This window comes from Bos taurus, chromosome 22, assembly GCF_002263795.3.
Source record: "Bos taurus isolate L1 Dominette 01449 registration number 42190680 breed Hereford chromosome 22, ARS-UCD2.0, whole genome shotgun sequence".
NCBI lineage: Eukaryota > Metazoa > Chordata > Mammalia > Artiodactyla > Bovidae > Bos > Bos taurus.
This window is the reverse complement of record NC_037349.1, coordinates 53,335,875-53,349,347: the sequence shown is the minus strand read 5'-3', so window position 1 is coordinate 53,349,347 and position 13,473 is coordinate 53,335,875. Positions and strand designations below refer to the sequence as shown.

General features: G+C 47.9%; 1 protein-coding gene across 4 annotated transcripts in view; it reads right to left on the bottom strand.

The window, feature by feature from the left end:
• FYCO1 (FYVE and coiled-coil domain autophagy adaptor 1) overlaps positions 1 to 13,473 on the bottom strand; it is a 103,351-nt gene that overhangs the window by 54,981 nt on the left and 34,897 nt on the right. For all 4 annotated transcript variants that reach the window (XM_059880183.1, XM_005223113.5, XM_002697098.7 and 1 more), the window contains 5 exons: positions 12,904 to 13,046; positions 9,165 to 9,271; positions 7,320 to 7,445; positions 4,119 to 4,225; positions 721 to 864 (listed from right to left, as the gene is read on the bottom strand). In XM_059880183.1, the coding sequence (XP_059736166.1) occupies positions 721 to 864; positions 4,119 to 4,225; positions 7,320 to 7,445; positions 9,165 to 9,271; positions 12,904 to 12,958 (539 nt within the window). In that variant the 5' untranslated portion in view covers positions 12,959 to 13,046. The remainder of the gene's footprint in view (positions 1 to 720; positions 865 to 4,118; positions 4,226 to 7,319; positions 7,446 to 9,164; positions 9,272 to 12,903; positions 13,047 to 13,473) is intronic.

The window sequence follows — 13,473 nt, the reverse complement described above, 5'->3', positions numbered from 1 at the left end:
GCTCTTAAGCCCCAGTAGTTGGCATATGGGTTCCATTATAGTCAGTACTTCTTCCTCCACAGAAAGAAGTCCCTCATAAGAAATTCAAAAAATTGGAATTAAAAACAAAACACACCTTTTTTACAGAAAGCAAAAAAAAAAAAAAAAAGAAGAGTGCTGGGCTTGAGTTGAACTCGAGTCTGGTGCCCTGGCCCTGTTCTTGCCAGCTGTGTGGCACTGGGCAAGTCCCTCCGCTCTCTGCGCCTGTTTCCTCAGCACCTCACTCCTGAAATGGGTGTTGTGTGAATGCAGTTGTGTGGGCGCTGTGCTGGTGTAGGAAAAGAAAACACAGCAAAGCAAACTTTCCAACAACCCTTATGCGATGAGCTTTCTATCCCTCTCACTGGCGTCCATGATAATAACTGTATCTAGGAGAACACAACTGGGAAAAGCCCACTTGCTTCCACTTTGCTCCCACACTGAGTTCCTTAACACATCTGAAAACCCTGGGTTTTGCATATGCATCTCCACTGACTCATACCGCCTAACCAACTCGGTTAAGTTTAAGGCTGGAGCCTTCAGATGTTATCGCTAGTCACGATGCAACCAAGTCTGTAAAATGAGCAAGCATAAGGTCATTTACTGCATTAGCAAAACTGCTTTGAGCGGACTGATGGCAAGCTTCAAAATCGAACACCTCTTTCCCCTCTTTTCAACCAAGCAGTTAATTCTTCAAAGTACCTGGCAAACGTTGGCCAGGCAGCATCCAGGTCATAGCCCCGTGATGCCAGGTCAAACTGGACGTCAGTCAGCTCGTAAAGTTGGCCCACGATGTCAGAGCTCAGCTTTGGCTTCAGAAAGGGGCTCCTTGCATAGTACCAGTCACTGCAGAAAAATATGGAAAGGGGTCAAGTACAGGAACAATAAGGATAATGGAAGAGTGCATTTAGTCATCCTCCTAGCACAGCTTTGCCTCATTAACTTGCAACTCAGGGTACTAAGTTAATTAAAGACAGACAGAAAGATACACATCCCAGTGTGATTTTCACCACTGAAGTATGTAACTCTTAAACTCACTCTTCTTCAAGGAATCACTGAAATGAACTAGATGCTTATTTGTTTATTATTTATATCTTATCTATTCCCCCAAAGAATGTGAGAAACCTTAAATTTGAATTACCATCCAGGAAAGGGCAGTTGTAAGGGAAAGAACACTTCCTTTTCATAAGAAAATCTTGTCTTCTATCCCTTCTGGAGAATGCAATACAGGACACTGAACTCGCTGCTAATTTCTGTCCAGACATGTATTAAAAAAGTCAAAGAACAAAATATCTCCACTTTGAGGTGGTGGCTGTTTTACTTCATGTGAAACAGTAAGAATTAAAGAGACAACACTGATGAGTTTAATGAGCTATGTGGCTGAGTTCTGAGAACTGGGAGACACTTTAAGTCAGTTTATGACAGCTGTGACTAAACCTCACAACAACCTTCAAATCAAATGTGCAAAGGTTTTCAACTCACATGAATTCACAAAGCTTAGCACATACAAGAGAAATACGCATTTACACAAATCTTAAAGGTGACACAAAATGAAACAAAATATTCCCCCCAGTAGTTTTTCTTTTATTCAGAAGCATCCCTTTGATTAACTGGAAGAAGCTCTAGAGGTAGAAGGGCGGCAGAGGTGGGCAGGGCAGCCGGGCCAGCCACAGAGGTTCAGCTAACAGGCTCCTAATCTGACATCCTCTCCCGGCTCCACGTGCTCAGTCCTGCTCTCTGTCCTGTCCTCCTCCCCCTGCTGAGGGGGTGGAAGGGGCACAAGGGGCCCGAAGGCCCCCCATCTGGTTGCTGTCACAAGCTCCAGGGAGCCCAGACCAACAGGGCCGGCACTGACTCAGTGCCTCTGGTGAGGCCCCAGGCTCGCTGGTGTTAGATTCCACAGGTGGTTCTGCGGAGAGGCATGTTTGCCAGCACCAAGGACATGCCATCTACCAGGCGAAAGCACCTGGCATTAGGAGTTCTGAGACCTGAACCCCAGTTTCTGCTTCCCACCTGAGCATCAGTGGGGCCCAGACAGAGGCATCTGACCTCCCTAGACCTTTGTCTTCTCACCTGTGACAGTTCAGGGCTTCCTGCTCCGTGTGCGCCAAGGACGGTGGTCAGGAAGGGGAGGAGAGGATGACAGATGGAGGCCTCTGCTTGTGCCAGGATGTGGCACACACAGGCACTGCCACTGTGGCTGGCATTATTGCTATTATAATCTTTTAGTTTATCACACTTGTTTGAGGGCTCCTTAAAAGACTCTGATGCTGGGAGGGGTTGGGAGCAGGAGGAGAAGGGGACGACAGAGGATGAGATGGCTGGATGGCATCACTGACTCGATGGACGTGAGTCTGAATGAACTCCAGGAGTTGGTGATGGACAGGGAGGCCTGGCGTGCTGCCATTCATGGGGTTGTGAAGAGTTGGACACGACTGAGCGACTGAACTGAACTGAACTGAACTTGTTTCAGAGGCCTCATACACTTTAATGCCTGGTGAAAAGTGTTAAAAAAAAATGTTCACTGCAAAAAAAAATTTTTTTAAAAAATGACATATTCCTACCTTTTATTTATCACGTAATGTTCTCATATACTTTCTAATCCTTTTATATGTTTTTTGCAATTTCTTCATTGTTGTCATTAGAACAAATAAGATTTGCATTCTTTTCCCTTGATCGTTATATTATTATTTTCATTGTTGCTATATAGACCGGAGAAGGCAATGGCACCCCACTCCAGTACTTCTTGCCTGGAAAATCCCATGGACGCAGGAGCCTAGTGGGCTGTAGTCCATGGGGTTGCGAAGAGTTGGACACGACTGAGCGACTTTACTTTCACTTTTCACTTTCTTGCATTGGAGAAGGAAATGGCAACCCATTCCAGTGTTCTTGCCTGGGGAATCCCAGGGACGGGGGAGCCTGGTGGGCTGCCGTCTCTGGGGTCACAGAGTCGGACATGACTGACGCAACTTAGCAGCAGCTATATAGACTTCCTTATTAGAATTTTAAATGATGTCATGCTATGCCATTTAAGCTAATTTGCTGTAATTTTACAGCCCTCTATCATTGGACATTGATGGTTTCCACTTTGTGTATTATAAACAGCATCATAATTTTCTTTGATAGTTGATTTACAAGTACTATGTTAGTTTCACGAGTACAGTAAAGTGATTTGGTTACACACATATATGTACATGAAATTAAAAGACGTTTGCTCCTTGGAAGACAAGTTATGACAAACCTAGACAGCATATTAAAAAGAGAGACATAGAGAACAAAGGTCTGTATAGGCAAAGCTATGGTTTTTCCAACAGTCAAGTGCAGATTGGAGAATTGAACCATAAAGAAGGCTGAGCGCCAAAGAATTGATGCTTTCAAACTGTGATGCTGGAGAAGACTCTTGAGACTTCCTTGGATTGCAACGAGATCAAACCAGTCAATCCTAAAGGAAATCCACACTGAATACTCATTGGAAGGACTGATGCTGAAGTTGAAACTCCAATACTTTGGCTACCTGAAACAAAGAGCCGACCTACTGGAAAAGACCCTGATGCTGGGAAAGATTGAAGGCCAAAGGAGAAAGGGGCAACAGAGGATGAGATGGTTGGATGGCATCGCCAACTCAATAGACATGAGTTTGAGCAAGCTCCAGGAGATGGTGAAGGACAGGGAAGCATGGCGTGCTTTAGTCCATGGGGTCGCAAAGAGCTGGACATAACTTAGCGACTGAACAACAACAATATAGGTACATGCCTATATTTTAAAAATTCTTTTCCATTATAGCTTATTACAAGATACTGAATATAGTTCCCTGTACCATACAGTAAATCTTTGTTGTTTACTTTATATATAGTACTGTGTATGTGTTAATCCCATACTCTCAACTTACCTCTCCCCCAGAAGTTTGTTTTCTGTGTCTGTGAGCCTGTTTCAACAATTTCATAAATAAGTTCATTCATACTGTTTTTCAGATTCCACATAAGAGACATACGATATTTGTCTTTCTCTGTCCACTGTAATTAGTGCCAGCACTGTTCATGAGGGGCCTTCAGGTCACCTCTGAATCACGCGGGGTAAAGCCAGAACTGCCACGCATTTACCTGGTCACTTTGGTGTTCATGAAGCACTGCTGTAAAGTGTCGGCTAACCTCTGGTGCACCAAGGAGTAGCGAATAAATGCTCTTCCTTTTCCAAGAGACGTTCGGAGCTGGAAAAAGTAGATAAAATAGAAACCAAGAGCTGTTAGCCTAATTCCAAACAAAGGCCTCCAAGGATGGCTGGCAAAAACAGAAACAGGGCAGAAAATGCCACCCAGTTCTCCCTACACATAAGCTTCACTCAAGTCTCTCAAAGAACACAAAACATTTGAGAACGTCGCCTCAGAGAAAAAGGCCTAAAGTGTGTGGACGTCTTGCAGGCCTCTACCTGAGAATAATCTGTGGACTCCAACTAACGTGCCATAGAAGACACAGTCATGAGAGGCTCAAGCATCTACTGTGGATTCTACTGAAAGGTCATTCTTCCTCCTCTGCTCCCTCAGAATCCCTGGGTTTAGAGTCAGAGATGAAAATGGTCTGGTTTAATCTGGAATCTTTAGAAAATAAGCCGGAGATAAATGGAGGGCTCCTCATAGCAGAAGTACCCTTGAGGAGCGAGAGATGGTCTCTGTTTAGCACATGTCTGGGCTGGGTTTTGAAGTGCTGGGAGAAGAGAGGCAGCAGAAAAGGCAAGGGGGCTTGGCTGGAGCCCATGTGGAAGCAGGAGGGGGTGCAAATAACCCTGAGGTGGATAGAGGGTCCGGGTGCAGGCCTGCCTTCACAACCTCTCCCCACAGTGACAAAACATGGCTTCTAAAGAGGTTTCTGGCTTGTTGTGATAGAGGTGGGGCAAGCTGGTCAGAGAGCCTGGCCCTAGCAAGACACTTGAGATAAGTATGCAAATCAGGGTTCATGCTCCTGATGATCCAGCCCCAGACGCTCAGGATGATAGGCAGGAGCTCAAAACCTGCCAACTTACCACATGCGCCTGCTCTGTTAGCCACTGGCTCTGACCGGGGTCAGCCAAGCCTCATTCCCTCCCATCTCTTCAAAGGTCAGAAGTGTTTACCTTGGCGGCTTGGGGAAGGGCGGCAGCGGTCTAACCAAAAGACAGTCCTAACACTTCACTCTTAAGCGTTCCTTGGACAGTAAGGAGGTCCAACCAGTCAATCCTAAAGGAAATCAACCCTAAATATTCACTGGAAAGACTGATGCTGAAGATGAAACTCCCAACACTTTGGCCACCTGATGTGAAGAGCCAACTCACTGGGAAAGACCCTGATGCTGGGAAAGACTGAGGGCAAGAGGAGAAGGGGACGACAGAGGATGAGATGGTTAGATGGCATCACTGACTCAATGGACATGAGTTTGAGCAAGCTCCAGGAGATGGTGAAGAACAGGGAAGCCTGCGTGCTGCAGCCCGTGAGATCGCAAAGAGTCGGACAGGACTTAGTGACTGAACAATGACAACAACCCTCCATCCTATTAAGAAGCTAACACGGCGCTGGGCTGACAGGAAACAGGACGTATGGCCTCCAGCACCAGCATGCTCACGATGCTGTAAACATCTCCGTTCCCACCACCTTTAAGCTCAGGGCTCCATGCCTTCTCATCGCTGACTTGAGGAAATGATACCACAATATGAGGTAATTTTAAAAAATAAGAAGGTGTGAAACCTCATACGACATTTCTGTCAGTCTGTAGGACATTTCTCCATGTGAGTTTTGTGGGTTCAGGGTACAGCCAGAGGGTTTGGAAATGAAGGTGGTAGCGGCAGCCTGACCCACTGGTTTTGTAAAATCCACCACGGCATGTCCACAGGGAGTGGTCCCGACAGAGCTCGGGGAGAGTGACATCCCCACGTCTAGATGCTTTCCACTTATGAGTGAGGTGAGAACAAAGTGCTTAGCCGTGACAACCAGGGACCCAGGCAGCTGAATACAGCTGAGCAAGGCATCGTGAAGTGAAGCGTATCGATCCACACGCACACACATCCACACCCAGGTCCCGCTGAATCTAAAAAAAAAAACCCCACATAACAGCTTGTGTCTATAAGCTCCCAAGGAAAGGGCCTGTCCTAATTAATAAAATGGCCAGAGTAACAGCACTTAGAACATTTAATTTTTTAAAGGCAAACACTTGAGGCTACATTTTAAGTCAGGCCTATTAACTGAATCCATTATATGTGTGAAAGGAGTTATGTTAAAAGGTCTTTTTAAACATCCTTTGGGGAAGGGAACAACAATAGTTCCTTTGTATAGCAAATGAAGACACTGCATAGCCTTTTTTTAAGAACTTTTTGAGATCACGGGTCCACTTTCATCATTCAATTCCTTAACTTTTGTTAGCATCTAATCAAAACTCACTGCACTACATAGAGAAGCAATACAACACTTAATCATGTACCCGAGTGTCCCACCAGGCACGACCTCACAAGACTTGTCTGTACATCTGGACGTTAAACCAATTCCTCTGAGCCAGGATCTTCCCTCATTTTCTCAGCTGTCAGAAGGTACAGCTGGTGGAAGACGCCCAGCCCTCAGGGTCCGCATGTCTAACGCTGTCATTCTCTGTAAGAGGAAACCTACCCGGCTCCAGGAGTCACAGCTGGGGAGTCCTTCCCAGAGCACATGACCCTGTGGCCTTTGTGGGAGGCCAGCCAAGGAGCATGTGCTCTGGTTTTAAAGGGACCTTAGACTTACTGATGAGATACAGAAAAGAAAGATGAAATGTATAAACCTCCTGTCTCAAATCTAGGTGGATTCCCTAATGTGCAAAGTCATTCACTAACAAATGGACTAGACTGATGAGACAGAGAATGTGTGTTGTTGTTGATCCAGAGTTTTGTAAAACAGCAAAGCAATGGCATTCTGCTCTTGGGGGGCTTAGAACTTAATATGGGAAGCTGCTTATTGCTGGCATTTTAAGAAATGTCTCTCAAGATCCCACTACACTGTCTTCATCTCAAATCTAAGTTTTCTGGGCATAGAGAAAGTAGCCTAGCAAACTGTAAAGATTTTCTTTAAGAAACCAATTCTTCAAAAAAAAAGGTGAAGGTGTCCTGTGCTGTCCATCTCTTCGGGGGTACCACGAGCAGACTGCAGTGTGAACAGCCCACCCTGTGAGGTGACGTGTGGGCTGGGGTCTCATACACAGTCGGGACTCAGCCACTCTTGGGCGTGGTAAACGCTCACTGGCAGGCTTCTGTGAGAGAGGCTTAAGCCGGAGAGGGGAAGAGGTGAGATCAGTGGTTGTTTCACTCACCTCCGAGATGGACTTGACGAATCGGATCCCATCGTTTGCACCCTTCACCTTGGCCAGGCAGGCACAGAAGTAATCCCAGTAGTCCTTCTTGTTGCCCAGGAGGGTGGCCTTCTCTTTCTGATCGAACTGGGCAGAGAAAGGAGAGAGAGGACGTTCAAACACACTGCTGTTTATCCCACCATTTAACGATGGGTAATGACAACAGCTGCTTAGTTGCCTGGCACTGAGTGAGGCTCTTTATTGGCATTATTTTTACTTACTGATGAATGAGGGTGTTTTAGTCCCCAGTTTATAGGTGAGGAAACAGCCTAGGAGAGGTTAAGCAACTAGCTCAAGGTCATATGACCAGGGAGATTCAGGAATAACAGGCCCCTAAAGTGACCTCTGTGCATAGAGCTGGGTGGAAGACTCCAAAGATGCTATTAACACACGGAAAAGAAATGCAAGAGAAAAGTTCCAGGGCAACATGAAGAGTTATTAACAGTGCCTCGACATAGGGAAATGCGTTAGTGACATCTTACCCCAGTTATGCAACTCGAGTTTCAGTACTGTTTTAATATACATAGAATAAGCCCAAATAAATGTCAGCCATGAGTCATTTCAAAACCCAAACCAAAATGGGTGAATTCAGGGAAAAAAAAGCCCATTAATACTTCCACAGTGTAAAACAATAGAACCAGTTGAAAAGGCGCATGACAGGTGAGACTTCGAGACACCGCGACACCTCCTCCAGTGGGCTCTCACGCCATACGCTCTGGTGGGAGGTGACAGTGCAGACTCACGGTGTTCAAATGATAGAGGTATCGTCCCATAACCTAGCATTCTATGGCATTTTTTCTGGTTATAAAACATGTGCATACATTGTTAGGAGGTCTGGATAAAATAAACTAAAATAGAAAAGAAAAAATTATAATGCCTAATACCATCACCCTGAGATAAGTTTTGTTATTGTATTGGTCCATTTCCTTCCTACCTATTGTAGTTGCCTATATTTTTCCACATCTGCAGGTTCTGTAGATCTGTGCTTCTTGAACCGAGCAGATAAAAGCTCGGTTATACAGTGGATGTGTTACAAGAAAGCTTCCTGGGCTGACCTCAGAGGTCCTGATTCAGCAGGTCAAGGTGGGAACCGAGAGGGCACTTCTGCCTTGCTCCCAGGTAATGCAGATGTTTCTGGTCTATGACCACACTTTGAGGAGCAAGGCTCTAAAATGGGGACTTCTGGATAGTCTTCAGAGGGCCCACAGCCTCCTGGAAAAGATGTGACCAGGTATGTATAACTATGTTTGGGGAGAGATTCCATAGCTTTCACTGGGATGCCAAAGGGGTATGGGATTGCCCCAAAGTGAAGATCTCTGCTATACAGAGACCTTGTGACCTGCATTAAGAGGACGTACATCTCTGAAGTGAAGCGACAGTCGCTCAGTCGTGTCCGACTCTTTGTGACTCCCTGGACTGCAGCCTGCCAGGCTCCTCTGTCCATGGACTTCTCCAGGCAAGAATACTGGAGTGGGTAACTGTCCCCTTCTGCAGGGGATCTCCCTGACTCAGGAATCGAACCGGTATTTCCTGCATTGCAGGTGGATTCCTTACCAGCTGAGCTACCAGGGAAGCCAAAATCTCTGAAGAATGCTCTCAGTTCCCAACACCATCCTGAGGGGCAACAATCTGATTCCCCAGAGGATCACACTTGGAGGCTGGGGATAGCTCTGACCTTCAGTCTAACCAGGAGGGCTCAACAGCTCCACTAAGCTTTTGGAGCTGCGTCCTGTGTATTGATGAGGCAGCCAAGAGGGAGACAAGAGACAACAGAGCAGAAAGCAACACATGGCAGGAGTCACTTACTTGGAGGAGGTACTCAAGTTTATAAGAAAACTTATGCAAGTTGGTGCTGTCATCTGTGATGGGTTCCCCTGCTTCCTTAGATTCTCTGCTTAGTTCTGTCACAGCATCTTTAAGACAACAAACAGGAACATGTAACCAGATGGAGTCTGCCCTCAGAGAGAGCAGCAGGATGACCCGGGGAAGCGGGAGTAAGTGGTCCACGATGGCAAAGCACTGTGCACACGTGGGTGCTGCGTAAACATCCGTGGGCTGGAACTCCGAGTCAGAAGGCACGAGGCTGTCCTGAGAGCCCGCCGACTCGGCACCTTTCTCGGTTGGCCCTGTAAGCCCACCAAGAAGGCCTCATAATTTGCAAGCAGTATTTGGACAAAACGTCCGCTGCATGGACGAATCCTACAGCAGTCCCTAACACAGACTTCCTGAGGGCTTTATCCTCTACCCCACCATGTTTCTTATTCTTCACCATAACCCCACTGCTCAGTACAGGTAGATCCAGGCTTCCTGAGGTCCCAGAATGTGCAAACAGTGGTCATGACGACAATGGCAAGAGCAACACCACCATCTGCTTCTGCCAACTGAGTGCCGCTTAGGGGCCAGACCTCTGTGTGTCTTCCTTATTCAACAGAGTGCTGCAAGGCAGGAATTGCTTTATTTCAACAAATCTAAGATCCTCTTGATGAAAGTGAAAGAGGAGAGTGAAAAAGTTGGCTTAAAGCTCAACATTCAGAAAACAAAGATCATGGCATCTGGTCCCATCACTTCATGGGAAATAATGGGGAAACAGTGGAAACAGTGTCAGACTTTATTTTTTTGGGCTCCAAAATCACTGCAGATGGTGACTGCAGCTGTGAAATTAAAAGACACTTGCTCCTTGGAAGAAAAGTTACAACCAACCTAGATAGTATATTCAAAAGCAGAGACATTACTTTGCCAACAAAGGTCCATCTAGTCAAGGCTATGGTTTTTCCTGTGGTCATGTATGGATGTGAGAGTTGGACTGTGAAGAAAGCTGAGCACCGAAGAATTGATGCTTTTGAACTGTGGTGTTGGAGAAGACTCTTCAGAGTCCCTTGGACTGCAAGGAGATCCAACCAGTCCATTCTGAAGGAGATCAGCCCTGGGATTTCTTTGGAAGGAATGATGCTAAAGCTGAAACTCCAATACTTTGGCCATCTCATGTGAAGAGTTGACTCATTGGAAAAGACTCTGATGCTGGGAGGAATTGGGGGCAGGAGGAAAAGGGGACGACAGAGGATAAGATGGCTGGATGGCATCACTGACTCGATGGACCTGAGTCTGAGTGAACTCCGGGAGTTGGTGATGGACAGGGAGGCCTGGCGTGCTACAATTCATGGGGTCGCAAAGAGTTGGACACGACTGAGTGACTGAACTGAACTGAACTGAACTGAAGATGCAATTGATTTTAAGATGAGCCCAATTTCATAGCTGTTAAAATGTGAAAAAAAAAAAAAAATGGTACAAAGTAGAATTGACAAAGGTGGGCATTTTCATCCCCACTTCACAGACAAGGAGCTCACAGAGAGGTCAGAGCACTTGGCCAAAGATTAAGGGTGGCAAATGGCAGAGCTGGCACAAGAACCCTGGTTCTCTCAAGAGAATCCTGGTGCTGACCCCAGAGGTCCTCTCTTAACTTCTAAGACAATTTACTTACTAATGCAGAAAAAGAGGAGAAATCCCTCTGACACTCACAGCCCTTCTGTGGAACAGAGGGACTGTCAGAAGTTGGGTCTGGTTTAGACCCTGAGAAAAACATCCCCAGCTGAGATGGTTTGAGATATGCAAGACAAAACTGCCTTCACTGACAATTCTTGAAAGAAAAGGAGCCGTTAGAAAGCAGATGTGCCAAGGACTGAAGCTGGGCCTGAGCTGTTAAAAGTTAACCAACTCTGACCCCTCAGGCAAAGGGAGCCAACAGCAAAGACAGGTTCTTTGGGACTGAGTCTCACAACACGTGACCAATGTCCAGTGTGCCCAATGAGAAGCATTTGCCGTGGGGGCTCCAAGGGCCAGGGGCCAGGGACCAGGAAGGACACAGAGCCTTCCTCCTCCACCCTCAGGCAGGGCAAAGCTCACAACCTGACGTGGGAACTCCTGAAATGCAGGAAGAAGCCTTGGATATGGAATATGAAATTTCCTGCTCTAAACTCTGCCCGTTACCAACAGATGAAAGGAAAGGGTCTTGACAAAGTGTGATGCCTTTTGAAACTTCCCACTGAGGTGCTCTTAGCACTGCGTACTGGACACTGAGATGACCTGGGACGTGGGGGATGACAGACAAGGACAGCTCGTGGGGTGCAGAAGGGCAACTGAACAAAAGCAGCTGCCTGTCCTCTTCCCAGGCTCACGAGCTCTGCCACGGGCTCCTCCCTTCCTCTCTCTTCCCTCCAATCAGGACCCAGCTCCCAGAGTCCATCCTTGAGAACCGAGACTGAAACACAGAGAAGACGGTCCACTCTGTGGAGAAGGCTCTGAAGACCAGGGCCAACTCGGATTTGCAGGGACTGTCACTCTACCTTCTGTGTGCGCGCGCGTATGTGTGTGCCCATGTGTGTGTGTAGATTTAAAAAGGAAAGAGGCATCTCACACTGCAGCTGGATGTACACTGATGTGGTTAAGAGCGCAGCCCATGGCACCAGCTGTGTGTGCAAACCTAGGCTCTATCTGACGGGATGGGTGACCTTAGGCAAGTCACTTAGCCTCTCTGGGTCTGTTTCTACATCTGCAAAATGGGAATGAAATGGTTCCTGCCTCACAGGACCAAACGTGAGGACCCAGTGAGTTATTATCTAGGAGACTCGTGCCTGGCACAGTGAAATGCCACGTAATCATCAGCTAGTAGAGGCCCAAAGCTCTACATAAATAGGAGAGAAGCCTGAGAAAGTGATTTTTATCTCATCCAGTTTTGACCTCACAATGAATACTCCTGCGGCCTCCAATGGCCTGGAGCGACTGCAGTTGGTTATCACAGGTCTGAGCAGTAAGGAACCTGGACCTTGAGTTTATTAGGAGTGTCACCAGGGCCCCCGTGCCGTGGAAGAAGGGGGCACAGCACATCCGCTGGTGCTCCAGAGAGGCTCACAAGATCTGCCCTGGTGATCCATGAGGGATGGAAAACTTGCTAAAACTCTGACCCTCGGGACGGCACCAAAAGGTGGCCTTGGGCCCTGGACTCCGCAGTCAGTAGAGAATACAGCCCACTCCTCCAAGCCTGCTCTCCTCGCAGGCACCCCTGCCTGCTCTCCCTCTGTGCAGCCGAGGCCCACGAGCCGGTCTCTGTCGCTGGGCAACGCCGAGCTCAGGAAAGGCTGGGAGGCAGAAGGCCCAACTGGAGTGAGTTCTCCGGGATCAGGTGGAAGAGCAAAACGAGAAAGGCAGGTATGTCGTCTTCCTACTCAGAGGGCGGGTGAATACTCCTTCACAGAGGAGCCAGCTCCAGCATTGCCCGGTGGTGTGCGTACACACACACACAGACACACACACACTATAGTCAGACACAGAAACGGGTATCTGATTCTGTCTACACATTGCCTGTACAGTGTCTGAGACGAGGGCCAGGCAAGTTCCTCCAGCCTCACACGGAGGGACATCTGAGCCCCAAATATTTCAGTGATGTATGCCAAGGGCTCTGATTACCGTCAGTGTAAACAGAGATCACAGGGCTGAAACTCAGCTGGCCCCGGCAAAGCACAACCACAGCTCCCTCAGCGCTAAGCCGTACCTTGTAAATCGCGGATGATTCTCTGCAGCTGGCTCTCCGCGCTGGTGGACGCCATGGTGACCGTGACCGTCTGGGGCCACCTTTCCTGGCTGCGCGCTTCCTGCCCGGGGCTGCTCAGCAGCGGTCAGACTCCATGGTGGCACCTGCACAGGGAGGAGGCCGTGGAGGAAGGGGTCACAGACAGACTTAAAGTCAGCAGGAGAGGGACGCTGCTCCGGGAGCAACGTCACCCCGTCTGGGCGTCTCCTCTGAACGGGAAGGGCTGAACCCTTCTGCGAGAGCCTTGCTCTGAAACACTTACATTCTCTGAGACACTTACATTCAGGCACAATGACCTCGTCTGGGGCTTCAGAAGAAACAAGATCAACTAAATAGAGCCATCTATTCTTTCCGAGCTCCCCTCCCAGGCTGCCCTCTTAGGCAGGCCTGCCTCACTTTCCACCTTTAAAAACCTCCCAGCGGCTCCCCTCACCCCGCTACACCAAGGCCAGAACTAGTCCAGCCCCCCACTCACTGCAGCTAGGCCTAAGGTGCGGCCATTCCAGCTCTGTCTCTTCTGTGCCCGGCCCC